The sequence below is a fragment of the Pteronotus mesoamericanus genome, unplaced genomic scaffold, assembly GCF_021234165.1.
Source record: "Pteronotus mesoamericanus isolate MK-2021 breed Mesoamerican mustached bat unplaced genomic scaffold, CSHL_Meso_final contig_1189, whole genome shotgun sequence".
Classification (NCBI taxonomy): Eukaryota; Metazoa; Chordata; class Mammalia; order Chiroptera; family Mormoopidae; genus Pteronotus; species Pteronotus mesoamericanus.
Genome location: NW_026555038.1, coordinates 2,620,558 through 2,645,912, shown reverse-complemented (window position 1 = coordinate 2,645,912; position 25,355 = coordinate 2,620,558). Strand labels below are relative to the sequence as shown.

General features: G+C 44.2%; 1 protein-coding gene across 1 annotated transcript; it reads left to right on the top strand.

Annotated features, from left to right (window-relative positions):
• The first annotated feature begins 1,365 nt into the window (after nucleotides 1-1,365).
• Nucleotides 1,366-25,070, top strand: OLFML1 (olfactomedin like 1). Its single transcript, XM_054582498.1, has 3 exons — nucleotides 1,366-1,713; nucleotides 3,055-3,343; nucleotides 23,900-25,070. Exons 1-3 carry the CDS (start codon nucleotides 1,588-1,590, stop codon nucleotides 24,688-24,690), a joined length of 1,206 nt encoding a protein of 401 aa, XP_054438473.1. The 5' UTR covers nucleotides 1,366-1,587; the 3' UTR covers nucleotides 24,691-25,070.
• Nucleotides 25,071-25,355: the final 285 nt, after the last annotated feature.

The following is a 25,355-nucleotide window of genomic DNA, read 5'->3' as shown; positions in this document are numbered from 1 at the left end:
GCATGCTATAGAAAACCAAGAAAAAGTTAACCCAGAGCACTGCTCCCCGAAGTTCATTGTGATATAATCGTAGATTCCCTCCGCAGGACCTTATCCCCCTGGGGTCACGGTCTCAGAATTAGGACTAAGGCGCTCATGGAAGAAAATCATCCAGAGCACCTTTAGCGTGAGACTTTATTCAAAAACGCCTGGCATGAGAAGTCTCCAGAAGAACATTCTCACTTGGACAAGGAGGCTGAGTCAAGCAGTGATTTTTATAAGGATTTAAGAGGAAGGACCCGCTGAAGTTCAGCTAGTTTGGGGAATAGTTCAAAGATGGTTCTCAGAAATAGGAGGAATTTTTCTTCAGGATGAGGAGCCATTGTTTTTTATTTTATTAAGGGCATTGGGAGCAAGAGTTAGGGGCTAAGCTCACGTGGAAGAGGTAGAGAGGAACCTCTAATGGGGGCAAGGACAGGCAAAGCCCACACTGGAAATTCTCAGTCTTTTAGTATCTCTTACAGGGACCAGATGCAAACCCGGGTCTTCTGACTCCTGGCCAGAGTTCTTTCCCTGAGCTATAGATGCCACGACTTTCCTTACTTTGGTAGCTGATTGAGAAAGAGCGAGCCACGGGTGTCTTGCATGGAAAGAGAGGTTGAGATAAATAAATGCCTGGACAGCAAAGGCAAACATTGGAAGATGTTGTCCTAAGAATGTGATTTATCTCCACAGCACTAAGGCCTGCAGAAATTGAGTTCTATGTTTTGCTGGCCTGCAGCTACAGGTGAAAGGAATTCTGCCACTAGGGACTAAGGTCAAGGGCTTCCTTATTTGCTGACAATTTAGCTCTGGAAGCATCACTGTATTAATAATAGTTGCTGTGCATCTTAGTAAAACTCTTCTGTGCTGGATCCTCAGAGTTTTTAGCTATCGGCCTGGGTGGCCAACCTGACGCCCATTGTACCTCTCTCCCCTAGGGGCAATCAGCCCTGTGCATATCAGAGCTATTTTTTTTCCTTCCTGTGCCTTTAAGAGCAGCAGGAATCCTGAGAGAGTCTGGAGGAGGGGTGGGGTCTCCCAACAGGACTTCTGGAAAAGGATCCTGGGAATTTTTGCCAGAAACAAAGCTGAGATTCCAACTCTGAGAAGTTGGGAGTGGTGTGTTTTAGGTCGGGGTTGGGATTGGACTGCAGAATCCCCTCGGGAAGGACAGCAATAATAAAAGCGTTTGGGAGAGGGGGGAAGCCCTTCCTGCACCCACCCTAGTGCACACTCACACAGGCCTAGAAGCAGGGCGCAGCCAGTGGGCTGGGGAGGGTCCGTGTGTGCCAAGGGTGATATCAACAGATGCCGGACCCAGGAAGTTCTCTACCCTAAGTTGGCCTGCAAGGCCTCCAGGGACCGGCTTGCCAACAGCTGGACTTGATCACCAGCTTTCAAAGTGAGATCACACATCTGGTGGAATAACAAGCAAACTTTGCTTTCCGGCTGTTTTTAAAGGATTTTCACAGCAGCGGCTAGAAACCAGGAGACCACCACCTGGACCCTTGACTCTTCTTGGAGAAGCACAGTACAGGAGTCCACCCGCGGGTGGTTTGCTGGACGATGCTGGCCCTTCGGCGAGCTTCCGCTTTCCTGGTTCTGCTCCTCTCAGCTTTCCTGCCCCCGCCACAGTGCGCTCAGGACCCAGGCATGGTACACTACATCTACCAGCGCTTTCGAGTCCTGGAGGTAGGTGGCATCTGTGCACCTGATACGGGAGATGCCTCCCGGAAGTCCCCTTATCTTACCCACGCTTCCCTATCTACTGGGGTGCGTTTTTCCGGAGAGTAAATAATAAATACGTTGTTGAAATTTTTTATACTCCAGTGGTTTACAGCGCCAGAGCCCGGAGTGCACCGCTCCCAGACCTGGGGCAGGGCCTCCCTCTCTGCAGTTTTTCTCATCTGTAAAATGGGGATGGGAATGGAATGTACCTCCTAAAGCTCTTCTGGAGACTTAATAAATTATTCCATTAGGACATTGCCTGGCATACTGGTACTGTCCAAAATGTTATTGTTCAATAGTTCAGCTTTTAAAATATGAAAATTGAAATTTGGGGTCACTTTTTCTTCATTTTCACAGTATCAGGATACTACTGTGAATAAGCTAATTTTAGCATTTCCTTTTGTCTTCTTATGATAAACCATTAGGTCACTGTAAAAAAGTCATGACACTGTTGTGCCAAGAAGCTGTCATAGCTTCCTTTGCCAAACGGGACTCGGATTTAGAGATGAGCAGATTTCAGCAACGTTAAGCAGAGAAAGTATCTGGGCCCTCTTCTCCGTATGTTGCAGCTACCACTCCATTAAACTTTGCAAAACCCAACATTTTTGCAGCATGAGTAGGCTCCCGGGGACAAATGTAACCCTCTGCCCTGCTTAGCCTTTGACACAACCCTGGTGTTGACATTATTATTTCCTACTTAACTGCCTTGCTTTTGTACAAGTTAAATTTGGATAAATTATCTTCTTTCAAAGACCCTCTTATCTCCAATATTTATTTTGAGTATTTTCCTGAAAAATCTTAAAGTCCAAATTATTTGTAACATCATGTTATTTATTTGTAACATCAAGTTACAGTTTGGGTAAAATAATTCCACAGAGCAGGCCCAACACGTTTCCTGACGTTGTCCGGCCAACTGGCTGGGGCCTGGAGGCAGTGGGTGCAGAGGCCCCAGGCCACTGGCCTCTTGCTGCTTCTCCCTTGCTCTCTCCTCAGACACCTCCTCCCCACTCTCACCTCCTTAAAAGTGCCAGAATTACACGCAAGCACTACAGTTAGCACCAACTTACCCAACATTTTAAGATATGTACTTACATATCTATAACTAAATGCACAAAAAAACCCTAAAAAATTGATTCCTTAAAGTATCAATTGTACTTTGAGTTAAGAAATTAAGGGTGATTTTTATTTCTCCCCTTTCTGATCATTAGTACTTTAAAAATCTTTTGCTATGAATGATAGCTATTTATATTACTTGGGTAACTTCAGTAACTAGCAGTAATTTGGGAATTTATTTTCTGACTGAAGCAAGGACTGCAAAAATGTACCCAAACAACGAGGGCATACATTCAAGACTTCCGCGAGTTCTCAAAAAACATATCCATTATGCTGGGACAATGTCAGACCTACACAAGTGAATATAAGAGTGCAGTGAACAACCTGGCACTGAGGGTCGAACGTGCCCAACGGGAGATTGACTACCTAGAGTACCTGCGAGAATCTGACACGTGCGTAGAATCAGAGGACAACATGTTGGCAGAAAAGCTAGTCCAAGAAGCTGAAGAAGAGAAAAAGATCGAGACTCTGCTGAATGCAAGTAAGAGAGCTGCGTCTTTTATATCCTCCTAGGGACTGTCACTCTGACACACAGACGTTGAGGGGGGTGCTGACTGAGTATGAGAGTGGTAGTTGGATGTGCACCCTTGTGTGCCTGTGCTGTGAAGGGGGTGGGGGTGGGCGGGGTAGAAGCCTTAGCAGGGAACAGAGGTCCGAAGGAAGACCCAGTCTTAGAAAGCAGCTTTTTCTTTCACACAGCATTCCTAAAGGCCCCATGGAAGGTCAGGGCTATCGTGTCAGAGGTCAGCCCAGGTAGGGCATCCCCTGCTAGGCCTTGGTGTGGCAGAGGTATGTGGTTCCAGACCCTTCCAGGGAGAATGACAGGTTGGTGGGTTCTCCCAGGGCTCTGGGAGTAGGGAGAGACTGCAAGGGAGCCAGGCAGCCCTCAGGGCCGGGGTCTGCACACAGTTATTACTGCGTGTGCTGTCAGGACAGTGGTATCTAGGGCATTGGTCTCCTATCTTGTGAGCCATCAGAATCACTTCCAGGCCATTGAGAATACCGTTCAGGAGCTCAAATTAAAATAACAAGTAGCAAGCAACAAAAAACATAAAAGGAAAGGAAAATGCCCTGTGTATGAGTCCATTTTATTAAAACAATGTGGGAGACGGTTCTGCCAAGGCCTGTATGCTGAGATGGTTTTATTGCATATGGGAAAACTTTATTCATAGGCCAAGTGTGTGTGCTCCAAATGTGAGGAACCCCATTAGGGAAATAAGACATAAGCTAAATGCCATCATTGTGCTAAGGGTTTCACACACCTTCTCAATGTAACCCTCGTAAGAACTCCATGGGTATTCCTAAATGAGAGGAGGGGGCGCTTGATCTGAGTTTTGAACAAAGAAGTTAGAGAAGAATGTTCAGAGGGCACAATGTGTCAAAGGTATGCGGGAATGTCCACTCTGCCACGTAGATCTGCGGACAGGGCCGGGTGGGCCCGTATGGGGCGGGTGTATGGGGAAGTAAGATCGGAGATTTCAGCAGGGTGCATATAATGAAAGACCTTGCATGCCAAGGAGGTTGGACTTGACTTGAGAAACTATAGAAACCACTGGGCAATTCTAAGCAGCGGCATGACATGAAGGAAGAGGGCAAGGCTAGAGAGAGGAGACCCGCTGGAGCAATGCTGCAGTAATTTGGGCAACTGTGATTGACGGCGCCCGCATTAAGTGTCAGTGAGATGGAGAACAGATGGGTTTGAGAGCCACTGAGAGTTGGAATCCACATGGCTCGGTGACTGATAATTAAAAGTGAAAAATGAGTCAAGAAGGATCCATCCAGGATGCTTCCCAGGGTTGTGGCTTAGGTCCCTGGCTGGTTGGTGGTCTGAAAAATGTTGAGACAGGAAACCCCAGAGGAGTTTTGGAGCTATTATTACTCTACTATTTTGGGGGAAGTACTTATTACTCTGAAATCTTCTAGATCATTCATTTGCTCACCACTTATTTTCTACCTCCGCATCCAGGACGTCAGTTCTATGAGAGCCTACATCCTGCATTTCATATTCAATGTTGCGTCCCAGTGCCTAGAACAGTGTTTATGTTCATCAAATCTTTGTCAGTGAATAACAAAGTGAACAAATGAATGAATGGAAGGAAGAGTTGCCAGCACAGAGAGAGGGGCTATTAGGCTTTGAAAGAAAACAGAACATGTTATCTCTGCGTTAGAAGACAGAGAGGAGGTTGTCTTACCTATTAGAAGACAGAGAGGAGGTTGTCTTACCTATAATAGGAAGCAGTTGATCAAGTTGGTCAAGTGAGTAATCCTTTTTGGTCCTGGCACTGCCTTGAGATGAACTGTCCTCTGACACGGAATAACAGGGGCTAAGCATGGCGGGGAGGGAAGGGATAAAGGGTAAGGATGAGCCAGCAGAGGATGAACAGAGACTGCCCAAAATGCTGACAGGTAAGATTGGGTGCTAATGTGGCCTGAGCTAGAATGTGCCTGAACTTTCATGCCAGAGATCAGGCAGGCCAAGCCTGAACAATTGTACCGAATGCATCCCTGAGCTGCTCCTGGTCCCTGCACTCCCTGGGCCCCTCAGGCCCTGAAGTTGCCCCTTTACACTCCACCTTTAGCTCAGGAGGGGTCCTGAGTGTGGACTTGCTGCTTATTCAATTCACATCCTCTGCCTCATCCTTCAGACACTGGAGGCTGAAATATTCCCTCTCCCAGATCCATGGTGAGTGAAAATTTCTCTTTCAGCTTTCCAGAGATAGCTTCTTTTATGCCTGTTGCCTCTGGGGCTCTCATTTGGTGACTCGGTTTATGAATAACAGCCACATTTCCCCCCTACTATTGGATAGGCCCTGTCTACATATGCAGTAGGGATGGACGAGTGAGTAGAACATGCTATGTGTTGCACTACTGCTTCTGTACCTCTGGCCTTGCTTCCTACAATCCAACCGCTCTCATGCAGGCCTTCCCACCACACAGAATGAATCATATGACTCCTCTGAGTAGAATTTTTTTTTTTAATCATTCACCCTCATCTCCAGCTTCTTAGGCTCCTGTAATTTACCCAATGCAGTTGCAATTGAAATACAAATATTGTTTTTTCTACCCACACTTTATGCTTCAAAAATGCTGTGGATTCTCTGGGAAGACTTCTTAGTGATGGGAAGGGGCGGTAGCATGAGAATGCAGGCAGCTTGGCCCATAGAAGTCCTGCAGCACCTTACTCAGTCCTCCAACGGAGCACTAATATTTTTTAACAATTCATGTCTGTGTGTAGCTGACTGTGCAACCAGACCTTGAGCATGTCACACCCCCATTCCTGTATTCCCAGAGTCTGGGTCAGGGTCTCCCATGAAGGAGGCTATGAAAATTTTCTAAGAAGAGCCTAGCTTAGGGAAAGAAAAACCTGTCAACAATCACAACTATGTGATTAGTTTTCCTTGGCCTGTTATTGTCAGAGGTTTTCTGCCCAAAGATAGACTTTGGAATGCCAATTTATTCCCCTCCCTTACATTGTTTTTTTTTTTTTATTTTACATACTGAGCCCATCCCCCACCTTTTTTTTTTGTCATTTCTCTTAGTAACCATGCCTATCTTAGTTTTCTAATGCTGTGTAACAAATTGCCACCGATTTAGCTGCTTAAAACAGCACATGTTTATTTCCTCAGAGTTTCTGGGGGTCAGGAGTCCAGACACAGCTCAGCTGGACCCCTTGTGCAAGGTCTCAGGAAGGAACAAGCAAGGGCTAAATTCTCCACTGGGGCTCAGGGCTTTCTTCCAGGCTCACAGAGGTTGTGGGCAGAATTACCATAATTTCTCTTAGTTATAGGACTAGGGCCCTCCGCTTCCAGAGGCTGCCCTCTCTGTGCCAGCTCACAACATGGCTTGTTGCTCCTCCAAGGCCCGGCAGAGAGTGCCTGTCTTCAGGAAGCGCCCAATCCCTCTTTGAAGAGTTTTTATCTGATGTAAGGCAGTCCCACTCATAATAATCTTCCTTTTGATTCGCTCAAAATCAACTGATTTGGTACCTTAATTATACCTGCAAAATCCCTTCAACTTTACCTTATACTATAATCCTACCATACTGCCAGGTCCCGCCCTCACTGAAGGGGAGGGGATTATGTAGGGCATGTCCACTAGGGGGTGGGAATCTTGGGAACTGTCTTAATAGAATTTTGCCTACAGCTCTGGCCAGTGTGGCTCAGTGGATTGAGTGCCAGCCTGCGAACCAAGGGGTCGCTGGTTCAATTCCTGGTCTGGGCCCACACCTGGGTTGCACTGGGGGTGGGTAGGAGGCAACTGACAGGTGTATCTCGAGCACATCAGGTGTTTCCCTCCCTCTCCTACTCTCTCCCTCCCCCTCTCTCTAAGAAATAAAATCTTAAAAAAAAAAAAAAAAAAAAAGAATTCTTCCTACCAAGGTGCTCTAGTCTGCTCAGCTCAGCCCAGCTGGTGCCACTAATTACACGTACCCACCTTCTTCCTGCAAGTCTGATCTTCCTGTCTTCTTGGACCTCAGGGACTGAGCGAGCTATGTGACTTACACTAAAATTTCTGAGACTCAGGTCTGCCCTCTTACAGGGGCAAACACCTTGGTATAACGGGCTGGGGAAGAATTACCAGAGGTCATATCACAGGGATTTGTTCACATATACACTCTTGGCTTTTTCTTTTGTTTTGTTTTGTTGGTTTTTTGGTGGCAAATCTGTAGGCAGAGAATAATACAACTTCCTTGGAAAAATTTGACCTTGTGTAGAGATTTCCAGAATTTTCTAACATCAGTCTAAATGGTTCTTATTTATTCTGGAAATATTTCTTGGGTAACTATGAAGGAGCAGATACTGGGGATGATTAATAAGATTCAGTTGCTCTGTAATTAAGCCCTTCCCTGTAGAGCCGTTCCCAAGTCTTCAACCTTTATTTAGAGATGATCCTCCAAAATGTCCTCATAGTGCCACAACCCCAAGGATGTTTAGGGGTTATGTAAAATTTTTTAGAATCTTAACTTTAACAAACAAATGCTCTATTTCTCTTTCTCCCCCTCTCCCTTCCTTCCTCTCTCCCTCTGTCACACATTCATGTACGTATGTGTGTGCACATGTCCACCCACCACACACACACTTTAGATGCAGTGAGTAAAAGTTACTTGAGTAAAATCTAACCTGTATCTGAAAATCATTCCAAGCCTTTGACTCTTTAACTCTTATTAGTACAAAGAAATTTTGCATTGCACTTGGCAGTTTATGGCAAATCACACTGCCTCAGATACCCAGATGGAGAATTTATCCAACCAGAAATCTTCAGCCGGTTCCACTTGGTTACATTCTTGTGTGGATAAGGATATTAGCCTCTTGTAAATAGCTTGTAAAGAAAAATTATCCAGGCAATCAAAACAAGGCATTGGAAAAGATTTCATTTTATTTCCTGTTTTAGTCCAGCTCCTTTTATTACAAGGGTGCATGCAAGTTACCTCAAGTAACCCTCTCCCTGCTGAATTAAATAATTCATATCTTTTGTTAGATCTCGTTTGAAAGAAGAAAGTCTTTTGCCGCAAATTTAAATGCCTCTGGGATCCAGTCAGGTAGTATAAATGTGCATGCCTCATATTCAAAGCCACTGAAAACAAAATAAAATCAAAATCAAAACAAGGAAGCAAACAAAAACCCCACTGGAAGCCAAATAAAACATATCTGTGGGCCAAGGCCCGGGGGTCTGTTAGTTTGTGATGAGTGGAAAGAAACATTTAGATATGTAATTCTAATTTGCAACAGATATATTTACCACGAAGGAGGAGCTTGAGAATAGACACAGGAGTGTAAGCAGAGGAGTGTGAGAGTGCTTGGGTGTGCCCACACAGGCTCACACACGTGTATACGCTTTCTCACACACACAGGTTCTTCACCCAAAAGCTGCTGCCTCCATGGGGCCCGCAACACTGGAGGTCCATGTGCAGTTTATCCTGTGCTGTCTCCCAGATAGTACAATAGGCCACTGTACTGCATCCAGAAAGGCCCATGTACACGGCACTTCTTTTGTCCATCCATCTGGAAGGCCTGCGGTCGAGGAGCACCCCTCCATTCCTGTCACTACAGATACTCACAGAAGGTTCCCAAGCTGATGGCTTTGGCTCCAGGTTCAGCAAACATCTATGTATTCTCTCTATAACTCACTCATTTACCCATTCAACAAATGTCCAACTGAATTCCAGATATATGTTGGCATTGTGCCAGGCATTAGAGCTGGAACATTGCATAGTACAGTATAACTGCTTGTCCTCAAAAAGCTCACAGCCAAGTAGGGTGGCCACCTAAGCAAACAGGGTAACAGCTGGAGTATGGCTGTCCGACGGAGGCAGCGCAGAAACCTGAGGGGCAGGCAGGCATCAAGTAACTGAGCAGGGTCAGGGTTGCTGTGGCGATGGGAGAGACTGTGGAATGCAGAACGTAACCCTCAAGCTCAGTTTTAATAATGAAAAGAACCAATCAAATGGAGAATAAAGGGCACGTCAAGCTAATGGAACAGTAGGTGGAGGCACAAATGCCGTAAGGTTCAGTAGATCTCAGGCAAAGGAGGAAGTCTTGAAGAGGAGATGAAAGAACCAGATGAAAGTTAAGCTCCTTTGTGCTAAGCCAGGTCACACTTTCAAGCTGTAGGAAATGAAAATAATGTAAATAATTGTGGCTAGTGTTTATTAAATGCTTATTGCATAGCAGGTAATCTTTAAGCATTTTATATATTATCTTATTCTCACAACAGCTCTGTGAGATAGGTTTTATAATGATCCCCACTTATGGGTGAAGAAATCAAAGCACTGAGAGGATATGCATTTATCGACCAAGGTCTCAGAGCTAACGGGTGCCAGAACTGGGATTCGGATGAAGGCAGGCTGGCTCCCGCCCTATACCTCTTCCGTCATGCTGCGCATGCTCTTCTGCTGCTCGTGGTAAACATGGGGGTCAGGGCTCAGAAGGAGGTTTCAGGAGGGCCCTCCCGGTCACAGTGTACAGCACAGGCTGCAGTAGGGGAGGCTGAGTGTGCGCAGGAGAAAGGTCATCTCCAGGCCTGCCACAGCAGCACTCAAGGTTGGAGCCCTCTGTTCTGAGACTAGACGTCCACACCCACAGGCTCAGCTGCTTCTGATCTTATTGATCACATATGGGACACATATGAATGTTAATGAACAGCAAGTGGGGTCCTGCTAACCCGCCGCAGCTGTCTAGGCAAAATTCCAGAGGCAAAGGTTTGGTGATAAAGGAAAGGAGTCTTTATTCAAAAGCTACACAATTTTGGAATAACTGATTTCCACAAGCATTAGTCACTGAAGCCTATCCATTAAAAGTAAAGTCTTTAACTCTTTTGTCATAGTGTTAATCACTTAAGCCTATTAATTAAGGCTAAACTCTTTAACACCTGAGTTCTAGCATTTCCCCCTGTTAGTTTTTAATTACCTTATTTCTATAGGGTTAGTTTACAAACTAAAACAACATAAGCTATGAAAACTACACAGTTTTCGAGGAATGGCAGGCCTCTGCCTCAGAGCATGTCCCCTCTAGAACACCTAAAGAATAACCCCGCCACCCTCTGCCAGGCCAGCCCAGTCCTAGGCTGCACCTTGAGTTTCTTCTCCCATCCGACACCTACTCAAATTACTGTCCTTTGGGAAACACAGGCAGCTGCAGCACAATCATTCAGGTATCCTCAAGGAAGAGAGACAGAGAGTCAGTCTCTCACCTTCTTTTTATTTTTAATTTTCTTGACCCATAATTCCATGAGCTCTGAAGGTGTTCAGCTTCTCAGCCAGTCCCATTTTAGACTGTTCACCATAGCCTTGGGCAACCTCCTCCTACGGCCCCTCTCTATTCCTCCCCAGTGATCTGATCAGATCTCTCTGTATCTTGAGCACCACGTGGACCCTCTTGGTTGCTATTTGATGATGAGTCCTACCCACAAACAGTTTGGTTTAAATTGTTCTCTTAAAACCTGGCATAGAAGGGTCAACATTTTCCCCCACCTTCCTTTTTCTTTTAACTCCTGACTTTTCTTCATTTACTCTTAAACTACAACACTCTGCTTTCCTCTGGTTCTCTTAGTTAACAGAAGAGTTGCACACACACTTTTCTGTGCCAGAAATCTCAGGGGCATCTCTTTGGCTCTTATCTGACCAGGTATCATATCAAGTAGATTCTTCCTTCTGAATACCTCTTAAATGTATTCTTTCCATCTGTACTGCTCTCTCACCATCCCTGCTCTTGATGACTACAAGAGCCTCCTAACTGATCCGCTGGCTTCCAGTCTCTCGCTGGTCCAGGGCTGGCTTCCTCCTGTAGTGCCACCAGTATTCTCTTGCTAGAGTTACTTTACCATTGCTTTATCAACTTTGATGGCAACTACAACCTACAAGCTAAAGCAAACCCCATACAATAACATAAAGAAAGCCGTTACAACCTGACCCTAATCCAGCTTTCTTTAAAAAATTTGTCATGTTATTCTCTATGAAAGTAATACCTGCTGATTAATTAAAAACTGTAAATATCGTATGTACTGCTTTTACTTTTATTGTGCAAGTAGATAGCAAGCCAACAGCTGAACACAGCAACATCGCACATTTCTCAGCCTTGTCTTGTGCCACTGCGGCCTTTCTCCATCTGCCCGATGCTCTGGGTCTGATGCTGCTATTCTGAAAACATGAAATATACTTCATGCATCCTTGCAGTATTCATGCTGTGTTCCCCAAGTCTATTGCAGTGCATGGAACAGAGTAGAAATCAGTAAGTTCTGACGTTGAGAAGTAGTTTATTAGATAGTGGAAGCAGCTATTAATATGTGCCAAAGATTGCATTAAGCACTTTTTATCTGTTACCTTGTCCAAGCCCATGACAACCCTGCTAGAGAGAGGCCATTATGACTTCTTTCCAGGTGAAGGAACTGTGGCTCAGAGAGCTTTGTGCCGCCCGTCTGCCTCCCACTTCCCTGCTGCGCCCAGAGCATGCATCGCCCCGAGACACGCCAGATTCAGCTCAGCCTTCACCTCTGCTCATGTCCCTTCACCTCTACCCCACGTCAGTTAGCTGTTGCCACAGTGACGCTGCATCACAAACCTCTCTGAAAGTAAGCGGTCAAAACAACAATCACTGGTTATTTCTCAGGAGTCTGTAGGGCCGTTGGACAGCTCCGTTGGTCTGGGCCAAGCTTGGCCACACTTGTCCACGTTCCCTAGTGGCACATCGCCGAGGGGACGGCTGGGTGAGAGCACCAGCAGGGATGGCTTGGATCTCCACATGATCTCGGTCTCTGAAAGGGCGAGCCTGGGCTTGCTCTCGTGGTGGAGGCAGGCATCTGAGAGAGAGGGCACAGGCACACCAAGATGTGGTCACTGTTACCAAATTTTGGGGACTGAAGCAAGTTCCAAGTCCCGCTCCAGAGCCCACCCCTCCTCTGGAACCTGTAAAAACAGTTGCAGGGCTTTTGGTCTTGACACTCTGGAAACAGGCAGTAATCAAGATAAGGTTTTAAGTTTGCACATTTCTACTTGAGAGCAGTGAATTGGGCCTTAGTGTGATGGATGGTTTTGAGATGAGATCAAAGAACCAAGGAGAAGACTGCTACAAAGTTCAGGTTCAGGAGAGCAGGCTGTAGACTTTGAGAAAGGATGGCAGGAATGGGATGAAAGGAGATTTATCTCACAGGAGGAATCCATGGTGAAATGTCAAAATGGCCTTGTTTTCTAACCAGGCAAATGGGAGAATGGCAGTACCGCACCTAGAAATTAAGAACATTTCTATCCTTTTTACTTTGGTAAGAATATTATACTGGGGCAGAGGAGGGGGGAACACTATATAAAGAAAAAAAGCTCAGTTTTTAAATGAAAAATAAATAAAAGCAAGAAGTTTGTAATTATAAGCTTGGAATGCTTACCCATTGCAACTGTCGTAACTTCGATATGAAAAGGAGCTGTGCGATCATAAATTCCCCAGAGGACTGTGCCCTCCCGTGCTGCGCTTCCCACCAGCGAGCACCAGCCTGGATGCTCTCAGACAGTATTCGCAGACTTTTACTCTCAGGACCCTTTACATTTTTAGAAATTATCAGGACCCCAAAGAGGTGGGTTTTTTAATATGTTATATATCTGTTGATATTTACCTTATTCATAATTAAAATATAGAAATTGTAGCATGTGACAGATGGTGTTCTAGGACAAGACATACAGCAGTGAAAATAACAAGTTAGACAAAGGCCTGCCCTGCTGGGGTTTACCTTCTATTGAGGGGAGTCAAACAGTAAAGATGTCGAAGATAAACGTGTAGCATGTCCGATAGGGGATAACAAATACTATGGAGGAAAGCCAGCTAAGGTAAGGGGTTATGGAGAGCTGGCCTCTTCCAGAGGGAGACACGGGAAGGAGGTTGGCTGTGCGGGACACCAGCTCTGGGGCCCCAGCTGGAAGCAGGCAGAACTTACGCAGCTTTCAGCCTCCACGCACCCCCAACAAGTTCTCAACTCGATGTTGCTGAGCAACACCCAGCCGCAAGAAATCTATTCTCCCTCACAATCTATTGCTAATCACCAACAAAGAGAAGCTCTCAGGGCTCCATACTACTGGGTGCCATGGAATACTCTGAATTTAGTGCTGCGCACCTAGCAAAGCCTCTGATGTGGCTTTACCAAAGAGTTCTTATAGCTCACGAAAACCAGCATCTAGAACGTTTATTGTATTCCAGGCCCTGTTGAAGCCCTGGACTCACAGCCCTGCAAAGCCACCTCCTATGGCTCACTGAGACCCATTTCATACCACCCAGGCACTCGGAATATAAAATAGGGTCTGCTAATTTCCGCATTCACCCCTCTTGTTATTCAAACCAATTTTATTTCTAAGTTGGCATAGCATGAGTTGGGCTAGCAGACTTGGACACTGACTAATGCTGTGTTACCTGAATTGAATTATTTCGGAGTTTGGATGGTAAGCAGTAGAAAATTGAACAGGAGGGAGGTATGTATTATGTCCCAGGCACCGCACTGTGGATAATAAAGCAAGTAAGACGGTCTCTGTCTGAAGTGCTTGCAAGGAAACAAATAAGCAATTCCAACTCAGCATGATGAATGCCCTCGAAGAGAGAGGGCGACACAGGGTGCCTTGGACACAGGAAACACAACGAGCTGCTCTGCGGGAGTCGGAGAATTTTGTTTTGAACGATGAGCAGATGTAGGCCAAGTTAGCAAAGGTGAGCTAAGGGAAAGTCCAGGCAAAGTCTAAAACTTCTGAGAGGCCATGGCAAGTCTGGTGACTAGCGACCTGTCTAGTGTGGCAGGGAAGTGACAAAAGAAGAAGTCAGACGCAGGACCTTGAGTGCCATGCTGAGAGATCTGAAACTTACTCTTCCAGCAAAAAGCATGAAATGGCCCTAAGTCCTAGAACAAGCAAGTTCCCAATGTTATTGCAATTGCTCGAAGCATTATCATGGACAACTGATAATCTGAGAGCTGTCATCTTCCTCATCTCAGTTTCTAACCTTATAATCGTCACTGAACAGACGTTAACAAATGTTTATGAACATGAATACAATTCAGGTGGTTGAAAAAGTCAGGTCTGATAACAGAATTTCAAGAGGCAGTCAACATATTTATGGTTTTATAGGAATTCTCTTCTTTTTCATGGATTCAGCGCTCTTCCTCCCAAGCATAACTGTCCTCTCATCTCGGTCATTATCTTACACGCATCTGTCACCCTGTCCTTGCTTGAGTTTGGTTTATGACCCAGCTCCCTCAGCCTAACTGTTAAGGCCTGGCTTCTCTTTTTCTATTTCTTGAGTCTACCCCTTTTTCTATGCCATTGTTATTTAGATGTCGCTCCTCTGGATTATTCCTAACAGACCCTCCACCCGTCTCTCGGTGGCCCCTCCCCCCTCCTCTGCCCCCAGGGCATTCTCTACCAACATCCAGAGAGATGTTCTAAAGCATAACTCCTATTGAGTGACTTCCCTACAGAAGGACAAGTCTCACCAGGTCTGGAGAGTGTTGTCATTAAATAGGGAGGAAAGGATTTTAAAAAAATTCAAATAAGCGATCTTTGTATATTAATTCACTGTGAAGCCTTGGGCCAAATTCTATCCTAATTGCTTGTCTGCAATTCTGTCTAAAGGAAAAAGGACAGAGTTTCATTCTTTGGTTTGCAGGTGGAACCCTGCATGTCATTGTCTCTGCTAAATAATTTGCATCTTGGCTGGACTCAAAGGTTTTAAATTTATTTCCTATCCTTCCTTTTCCTCCAGCTAATTATCTCTTCTCAAGAGAAGCACAGCAGAGAGTCTCAACTTCCCCTTTTACTCAAACACTGGAAGTATATTCTCCCCAAATTCCAAAATGAGGATTTTATAAAAATTATAAAATATAATTTTATATTTTTTAATATAAACACTATTGCCCTGTGTTCAGAGCCCTGAAAAACAATATAGAAAGCGTACAGCGTAAACCCCTCCTTTTACTGCTGGAAGAGCTCAGCTAAGGCTGATTGACAAGGGACTTGTAGGGGGACACGGAGAGACCAGGGCTCTGACTCTCAGTGGCAGGTTCCATGTTACAAGGGAGGGATAGGAGAAGCAGAGGGAGCACTTGGGGAAAACTCTGTTCCTTTCTTCCCCAGAACTCTTTCCCTGATCTAATCCATCTATCAACACTCCCTTTGTTTTGCTATTTCTCCAGGGACTCTGCATTAGAATGGAGTTGTAGAAGGAGAAAGGATTTTTGTGTGTTAGTTTCTGCTGTATTTTTTAAAAAAATGTTTCAATTACAGTTACCATTCAAAATTATATTAGTTGCAGGTGTACAGCATAGTGGTTAGACATTTATACACCTTACGAAGTGATTCCCCCTGATAAGTCTAATATCCACCTGGCACCATATATAATTGTTATAATATTATCGATTATATTCCCTATGCTGTATTTTATATCCCCGTGACTATATCGTACCTGCCAACTTGTGTGTCTGCATTTTAAATGAACATTTTCTTATGGGCGAGACATTGAATGCGCCTTGCTCTTAGACATAATCCCTCTCAGCTGGGCTACAAGCCCGCTGACTTTCCTCCCAGAAGGGTGGGCAGGCGGGGGGCTTCCTTGTCCAGACATATATCACCACCCTGTGAATAGGCTCCAGGGAGGCCGCTGCCCTCACCCAACACTCTCTAGGCACACCCAGACTCACTCACTCCTCACTCCTTCTCACCACACACATACACGCCCTTCCTTCCACCATGTCCCTGGGGCTGGCTGGAGGTGGCCTGGCTGGTCCTGCCTCCTGGCTCAGACTGAGCGCAAGGATCCATAGCTCTGTAGCCTATCCAAGTAACTTATCCAAGTCTTAGCTTTTTTTTACACTTGGGAACTGGAGATTAAAATACCTACCATTTGGGCTAATTGTAAAAATTAGATACACTAATCTAAATAAAGTACCTATCACAGTACCAGGCACATTATATGTATTTATAGGTATTTATTAACTTCTCAAGCCTTTGTGCTTGTTTTTCAATAGGGAACAGTTTCTAAGCTTCTCTAATATTCCTCCTCCTCTCCCTTAAAGATAGATATCTGTGATCGCTTAGAAGCTTAAACCCTTATTCATTCACTCCCTTCTGTCACCAGAGAGTACGAGAGGAGCAGAGCATTTACATGAGACGGCGTGAACTTGTGAAACCGCGAAAAGCTACACTGGGCTCTGGCAGGGAGGGGCCCTGGTAAGTGGAAGCCCACTCCTCCTCCACGCCACAGCCGGCATCCCCCAAGCTCAGCGTGGCCAGGGATCCCTCTGTTTGCTCCTCCTGCAGAGCATAGGTTCCCAGTTAGCCCAGGCTTCCCTGCCTTCCCCAGAGGTCTGGCTTCCTCTAATGCAGATCAACCCCGACAAAGGTGACCTAGAGGCCACAGGGAAGCAATCCCTCAGGATGACCCAGAATATCAGCAGGGGATGTGATGGCAACTAATGGGTGAGAGACTCCTACATCTCAGTCCCAAAGCCAGCCTCTGGGCGTCCAGGAGCACCCAGTGACAACATGACCACCGAAAGGACTACCCTCCCTAGGGTGCAGCTTCCCTGGCTATGTTTGTTCCTCGTCTCCACTCCTACTAGAGGTTCCCTTAGTGAGAACTTTGTGTCAGGTTTTTAAATGAAATAATGGGTTTGAAAGTTTCTTAAAAGCTTTAAAGTACTGTACAAATATTATTTACTTAAGACAGGACTATGATCACAGCTCCGGATATGCAGTACTCTTTAGACCCTAGAAAAACATCAACTTGAATGAATGTATTTTCCTCATTAATTCAACAGATAATTATTGAACCCATTAAGCACTGAGTTGGGCAGTAGAGTACAATAGTAAACATTAAGACAAAGGTCCTGCTTTTGTGGAGCTTACAGGATAGTGGGGGAGAAGGACAAAAATAAGCTAATAAATAAAACAAATAACATAATTACAGAATGTGACAAGCGATCTCAAGGAAGTAAGAAGAGATGCTATACGCTATAGGACATCACTTTAAATTTAGATGCAGTAGTTTCAGGAAGCTTCTTAAAGAGATGATACTGAAACTGTGATTTGAAAGATGAGTAGGAGTAGACTGGGGAAAGATCAAGAAAAACATCACTCCAGGCAGAAAGAATTGTAAGTGCAAGAGCCCCAAGGCAGAAGCAAATTTGACATTCTCCCAGAATAGCAGGAAAGCCAATATAGTCCCAAGGCACTGAGCAAGGAGGGGGAAAGTAGAAGATAAAGTCCCAGAAGTAGGCAACAGCCATATCATGTAAGTCCTTTAGGACAGGGGTCCCCAATCCCCAGGATGCAGACCAGTACCGGTCCATGGCCCCTTAGGAACAGGGCCAGGGCGGAAGCTCGCCTGAGCTTCACTTCAGGTCTCCGCACCAGCACCCCCTGGAAAAAGCGATCTCTGATGCCAAGAAAGGTGAGGGACTTCTGCTTTAGGACAAGGTTATAGGTTAGAATTTTCTTCCAAAAAGTGATAGGAGAAAGGATTTAGTAAGTCAGTCACATTATTCATGTTTTAAAGCAAATCACTCCTACTGTTTTGTGGAGAAGATACTGTAAGTAAGTAAGAGTAAAATCAGGGTGAGAATTAGAGACTATTTTCATGGTTTGGGCAATAAGAGAAGATTCAAGGTGTACAAATGAAGAGGAGATGGGAAGCGGGGGAGAGATGCATTTGAGATTTTAACTTAAATTTAACATCATAATTTAAAAGTAAGCTTTACTATTAGAACTTGCTGGTAGTGGGGAAATGGAGGAAAAGAAATGAAGCATGACTTCTAGAAGAGAAACTTGTTTGATGGTTCTTGCCAGAAATGATAAAAGAGACTTTGTGGGATAGAAGCTGGGGTTCTCCTGAAGGCAGGTTAAGTTTGAAGATATCCAAGTAGGGACATTGAGTAGGCAGTTGGATAAATGAGTTTTGGACTAGGTAGACATCAAGATAAGACATCATTCCAGATACAAATTTGGAATTCATCACTGTTTAGAATTTACATGGAATTCAGAACCATGAGATAAAAGGAGGTGACTTGGGAAGTGAGGTAGATAAAGACAAGAAGAGGTGTGAGGACAGGGCCCTTAAGGGTGGAAGACGAGAAGGAACCAGCAAGGTATACCAAGAAAGAAATCCAGAAAGATGGGAGGACAAACAAAATGAGGGGTGCTCCAAAATCAAGGGAAGAAGGAGTTTCAAGGGGAGATGGTGGTCAAGTAATGAAATTTTGTTGAGAATTTGAGTAGGTTGAAGACTGAGAATTGACCCTTGGATTTGTCAACATGAAGGTTGTCAGTGACCTTGACAAGAACTGATTCAGTGGAGTGGGCAGGGGAATTCAGGTCAGTGGAGAACTGAAGCCTAGAGTCACTGAGGGGATAATTGGAGGTGAGGTAAGTCCTCTTTTAAGGGGTTTTATTGTAAAGTGGAACAGAGAAATGGAGCCACACTAAAAGTTCTGTTTATTGAGGTGAATGGTCTGATACGGAGGGAGAGACTATTGAGGCAGGAGTGGGGAGATAATGTCAGGTACTAAATCCTGGAGTAGGAGAGAAGGGATTAGATCTACTGAAAAAGTAAGTGTAGGAGGGAAGGCAGAGAGTGTGGGTTTAGGCACAAATGGTAGATTTGGTTGGTAAACTCATTCATTCATTCATTTATTCATTCAATACTGGCCTACATGCCAATTGCTATTCCAGGGGCAAGACATGAATGGACAGTGAGACAAAGCTCCTGCCCTTATGGAGTTTACACTCTATTGACAGAAGTCAAGCAATAAGTGTTAACAGATTAATTTATGATAGGTCAGATAGAAGATAAGAAGCACTCTTGAGAAAAATGAACTAGTGTAAAGGGGTTCTGGAGAGCTGGAGAAGAGATTACCATTTTTAAAAATCAGGTTGTCAGAAAGTGCCTTAATGATCAGGGAACATTTGAGAACAGACCTAAAGGAGGCAAGAGAGAAAGCCATATAAATGTCTTGGGGAAGATAGGTGGGTTGTAAGCAGAGGGAACAAAAAAATGTCCAATTCCTGAGGCAGGAGAGAGCTTGGCACAATATGAGGAAACTAAGGAGGCCATTGTGGCTGAACAAAATGAATAAGGTAGGAGAGTTGTAGGAGACATGGTCAGAGAGGCAGTGGGGGGAACAGGTCCCATATGCCCCAGGATGCAAAAACTTGAGCATTACTCTGTGAGATGGGAAGTCACTCATGAGTTTTGAGCAGACATGTGACATGATCAGACTTACATGTTTTAAAAAATCCCTTTGGCTTGGAATGGACAGTGAAAGTCAAGGATGGAGGTGTGGTCACCATGTAAGAGTCCATTGCAGTAATTTCAGCAAGAGATGTAATCCTCAGATTGTTCCTATTTTTTTCAGTGAAATAAGAGGCAAGAATTTCATATGAGAGCAAGGAGGGCGTGATGGAGCTTTAAGGAAAGAGAAGGTATGATAATGGTGGATGATGAATTGAGTAAGGAAGTATGGTAGGATTTCTTACCCAGACATCTGGCAGTAACAAGTAGTTTGCTAAAGTGCTTACTTAACTCAGAACCTATGGGATTTCTCTGTACACTTTTCTTCCTTGTGTCCAGTTTCTCTTCCTTCACCTGTTTCTTGGCCTCTAACTCTAGATGACCTCCAGTTGGCCTACAGAACCCAAGTCTTTATTAAGAAGAAAATGACAGCCCACTGGCAACATCTAGTTTCTTATACCAAAGCCTTTGGAAGGACCTAAGGAGGCCCTCAGAGTGCCCTGCTCTTCTTAAGAGACTGTTATACATGTGTCTGTCATGCCACCACCTCACCCTCCCTCCCTGGAGGCCCATAGAATTCCATGCTCTTGTTAAGACCATTCTCTCCTACCCACAATATAGACCTTATCAGGATTTGAGGGAGACCCACGGGGGTTTTCGTGCTTTCTAGTAAGACCACGACTCCCTGCCTCTATTACACTGCTTGCTTCACAATAGACTGCCTAACAGAGCAGTCCCAACATCAAGTCCTTAATTAGAACTTATGATCTACTTTTCTGGAAATGATCAGTAGAACTAATCTTATTTTGACCCAAAATTCTAAGACTCTAAGGTCTTCTGGAAAATAGCGTATTTAGGGTTAGGTGGAAATGGCTTAAATCACTTCTGTCCATATCTCGCTGACAGAACACGGGTCAGTGGGTGCAGCCTAACTACAAAGGAGACTGTGAATGTGTAACTAGGGATGAGGAAAATGAAGTGGCATTTGTTAAACACAGACAGGCATTGTCTCTGCCATAAACAGTCAGAGAAAAAACAAGTAGGCAGTGGTGACGCAAAGATCAAGGAGAAAGGAATCTTCAGGAAGGAGGAACTGATCATGGTGTAATGCTACAGAAAGGTCAAGTAGGATATGGTTATACTAGGTCTGATTTTTCAGTTGGGAAGTGCCTGGTAACATTATGAAGGGTAGTTTCTGTGAAGTTAAGGTGACATGAAAGAATGGGAGGTGTGGAAGTAGATACATAGAGTGCAGACTATTCTGTGGGAGAATCTAGTGAAGTAACAAGAATAGGGTGCCTATTGAGAGAGAGTTGTTTTTTAATGCAGGCAAGATGTTTATAAGTTAAAGAACTTGCAGTGAAGGAGAAAGTCAAGATAACAGGAAGGTGAAAATTCATCAAGGAGGTCTAGGAGAAGCCAGGAGAGGGCAAGGCCAGAACACTGTGAACATATCAGTCTTGCAAAGGAGGAATAACATGGCCCCTTCTAAGGTGTATGGGAGGGCAACAAGGGTAGGAACAACTGAAGAAAAGTTTATAAGTGAGGGAAAGGAAGTGAAGAAAGTTCATGTCTAGGGGTGTTTATTTTTCAAAGGGTTAATATGTTTTTTTGAAGAGAGTGATGGGGTGGTTGGGGGGGATTTATCAATAAGATAGCTGCTATGTGGTGATTGTAGTGGGGAGGGGGGTGGGTGGAGGTGGAAGAGGTTATAAGGGAGATAAATGGTAATGAAAACAATACAATAGGAAAAGATGGCTGCTATGTGGAAGATGGGGGGAAGGGGCTAACATGAGAAGAAGTATTGTATTCAGGGCTCAGCTGAGGTTGGAGACCCCTAATGTGTAGTGGTACCGATACGCACCATTGTGAGATTTTTTTTCCACTAACACACAACTCTCCAGAGCAGAGGCAGATGTCTGAACTGAATTTTGTAGAGTGAATATTGTGGGATAACTAGGGATTGGTGGGTGACAGCGCTGCTCAGAGAGCTATTACAGTGGTCTAGGATGGATAGGAAAGGAAGTGAGGCCAAGAGAGGGCTGATAGCCTGGGAGGAAGTAGAGGTCAAGGGACTGGATGGCATGAGGAAATGGAAGAACAGAGGCGGTGAGAGCAAAGGAGTGAGAAATGGAAGGATTAGATGTTGTTATTGCCGAAGGTAGGATATTAGAGTTTTAGACTGATAATATGGAGCAGTTATGGGGGCTGGGGGGATCCAGAGTATGACCATGAGAAGAGGTTACTAAAGTTGTTTGAAAGTAAGATGCTATGGAGTTGAAGAAGTTGAAGTGCTCAGGCTCTTCGTGTATGTGGGGTCGTGTCCTGGAGAATAGTCAATGACTTAGACTAGAAGGAATTGATAGCATGAGATACAAAGAAGGAAGGTTTTTTTGCATAAGAGTGAAAGAACAATAGTCTGAAGTGGCAGAGAGGAGCTGGAAAAATGTAAATCCCTTTTTTTCATTTCATCTTCCTCCACCTAGTTTATGCCCTTACCATCCTGTTTGAACTATCGTATTCTTCTAAATGGTTTCCCTGATTTTTGCCTCTCTCATATACCCATCATACATGACTGCTAGCTTAATTAATCTTGTTGAACAGCCTTGACCATTGCTCATTCTTGCTCAAAATCTGCAGTAACTTCCTATCTGCCAGGAGAATAGAATCTGTCTCCCTTAGCCCCACCCTCAAGGTTCCAGGCACAGAGCTGGTTTCAGTCTCTGGTACTACTTTGTTTTATACATCTAGTTTGAGGCAGTATCAAGTACTTAGCTTGTGTTGATTTAAATTTCATACTTTATTAACACTAATCTTGGAGGACTTTCCCAAGTATGGTTTTGTTAGCTGTCAGGAATGTTCTTCCTGCCATCTCTGAATGTCATCCTTCAAGGTCCTATTGAAATGAAGATTAACCTCTGCCTTAAATGACATTTCTATTCTCTGTTCTTCTTGTGTAAAGTATTTCACATTAAGCTTTATATTCTAGTTAGTCATATTAAACAAGAACCACTCCTAATTTATCATTGTACCTCAGCCCATTGCAGCCCCAGCTCATAACACCTGGGTCAGTGTCTTGCCTTTGTAGGGATCCAATGTCTACTGACTAAATGCATGAATACATTCATGAATAAATAAATGAATGAATGAGTAGAGCTCTTATAATATTCTAGTAGTTTTAGGGCTAGAATCCTTCACTAGAAGATGATCTCCCCAAGGTATAGGGCTGATTTTATATAACATATGGTGGGGTAAAAGTAGGTTTATATGGAAAACATACTTTAGTATTGTATGGAAAATTCAAAAGTAGGATTGGATGGAAAATAATACATTAATTAATAAATAATAATACAAGATAAACTCTGTGTTTCATGTACTCACAATAATAAAACTACTCTTGCCCCACCCTGTATGTGTGTGTGTGTGAGAGAGGGGGAGAGATTTTGCATAGAGTAGAGAAGAGATCTGTTGCTTCAAAAATACTGTGGAACAACCAACGCCCAAACTGAGTGACTTAAAACAATAATCATTTGTTCTCATGGATCTGTGATTGAATGAGGGTTTGTTGATCTAGGCTGGGCTTAATTGGGGTAATTTGATTTTGTTTCAAGTGTCTCTTATCCTAATGGAGGCATGATTTTTTTTTCATGGCAATGTCAGAAATATAGTTTTTTACTCTCAATACTTAGCGCTGTTCTGGGAGCATTATACACTAAGAACACAGTAGATACCTAAAAAAATCTTGGTAAGCGGAGTTGAATTAGGCAGCCTCACATCTAAGTCACACTGGTATCGACCCCCAAGTGCTCTAGGCAGGGGAGTCCAACCTGTGGCCTGTGGGCCACATGCAGCCCAGGATGGTTATGAATCATGATTTTGAACACAAAATCATAAATTTACCTACATTATGACACAAACATTATGAGGGTTTTTTTTGGGATTACATGTCACAATGTATTTAACATGTGGCCCAAGACAACCCTTCTTCTTCCAATATGACCCAGAGATGCCAAAAGGTTGGGCACCCCTGCTTGAATAGGACCTTTGACAGCAAATATCTGCTTATATCCCGACAAATAAAATGCCAATTCTTCTAGGTATACAGCAACTCTTGTGGCAGGGACTCATTCATTGACTTAATTATTTGATTCACTGAATCATACAATAAATTGTCATTGATCTATGTGTGATAACTTCACTCTACACTGTAAAGGGGGAAAAAAGCCATCTGTGAGAAAAGCAGACATCTCATGTTTATAAAGTAACCTCCCCTTTTTCTCCTGTTTCGCCAGGCTGTGACAACATGTTAATGGGCATAAAATCTATGAAAATAGTGAAGAAGACTATGGATAGAGATGGCTCTTGGATGAAAGATGCTGTCAGCAACTCTCCAAAGGTTTATTTCTTAATTGGATCCAGAAACAACACTGTTCGGGAATTTGCAAACATGCGGGCACTCATGGAGGATGGCACCAAGTCAGGCTCCCGGAAGCTAATCTTAACACACTCCTGGCAGGGAACAGGCCAAGTGATCTACAATGGTTTCCTATTTTTTCATAACCAAGGGACTCCCAATGAGATAATCAAATACAATCTGCAGAAGAGGACTGTGGAAGACCGAATGCTGCTCCCAGGAGGGGCAGGCCGAGCACTGGTGTACCAGCACTCCCCATCAACTTACATTGACTTGGCTGTGGATGAACATGGGCTCTGGGCCATCCACTCAGGGCCAGGCATCCACAGCCATTTGGTTCTCACCAAAATTGAGCCTGGCATGCTGGCAGTGGAACACTCATGGGACACTCCATGCAGAAGCCAGGATGCCGAAGCTGCATTCCTCTTATGCGGGGTTCTCTATGTGGTCTATAGTTCTGGTGGCCAGGGCCTGCATCGCATAACCTGTGTCTATGACCCACGGGGCACTATCAATGAGGAGGATCTGCCCAACTTGTTCTTTCCCAGGCGACCAAGAAGTCACTCCATGATCCATTATAATGCCAGAGATAAGCAGCTCTATGCCTGGAATGATGGAAACCAGATCATTTATAAGCTCCAGACAAAGAGAAAGCAGCCTCTGAAGTAATGCATTACATCCCGCAGGGAGAGCGCCTTGGCCTTGGAAGCTGCTCTCCAGGACAGTGATGCCATGTCCCCTTTTACAATACTGCCCTCTAATCACATAGAGTGACTGGATCTAGAAGTCAGAATGCATGTGTATCCGCCTAAATGTTACTGCCTTACAGACCTTCCAAGAGCTTAGATGAGAGTCTATCATTCAGAAATTTCAACAAATTCCAATCCATCCAAACTTCCTGGCACTCAAGGCCTTCCACATTCTGATCCAGCTTACTTCCAGCCTTTTCTTTTACTAGCATTTACTCTAACTCTACTCACCCCACCCCTCCAAGCAGTTAGAAAGATAGGCCACCCCTAATACTGTTGGCTTTTCTCTTCTGTGGCCTTTGCTCAAACTCTTTCCTCTTTCACAAATGCCTTTTGATATTCTTCCATTTTTACTGCCCAACTAAACTACTATTTTTTTATTGATGTTTAATCTTGATTTCCCCTAGCTCTGCCTCTCCACCAAGCTAGGTAGATGTAATAAGGTAAACACATTAACATTTGAATACCACTTTCCAGGTACAAAATGTTTGCATCTATGTTACATCACTAAATTCTTATCTTAGTCTTTATAGTTGCCATTTTAGAGATAGAGTTTAGGTGAGCCATTCAAAGTAACAGCTACAA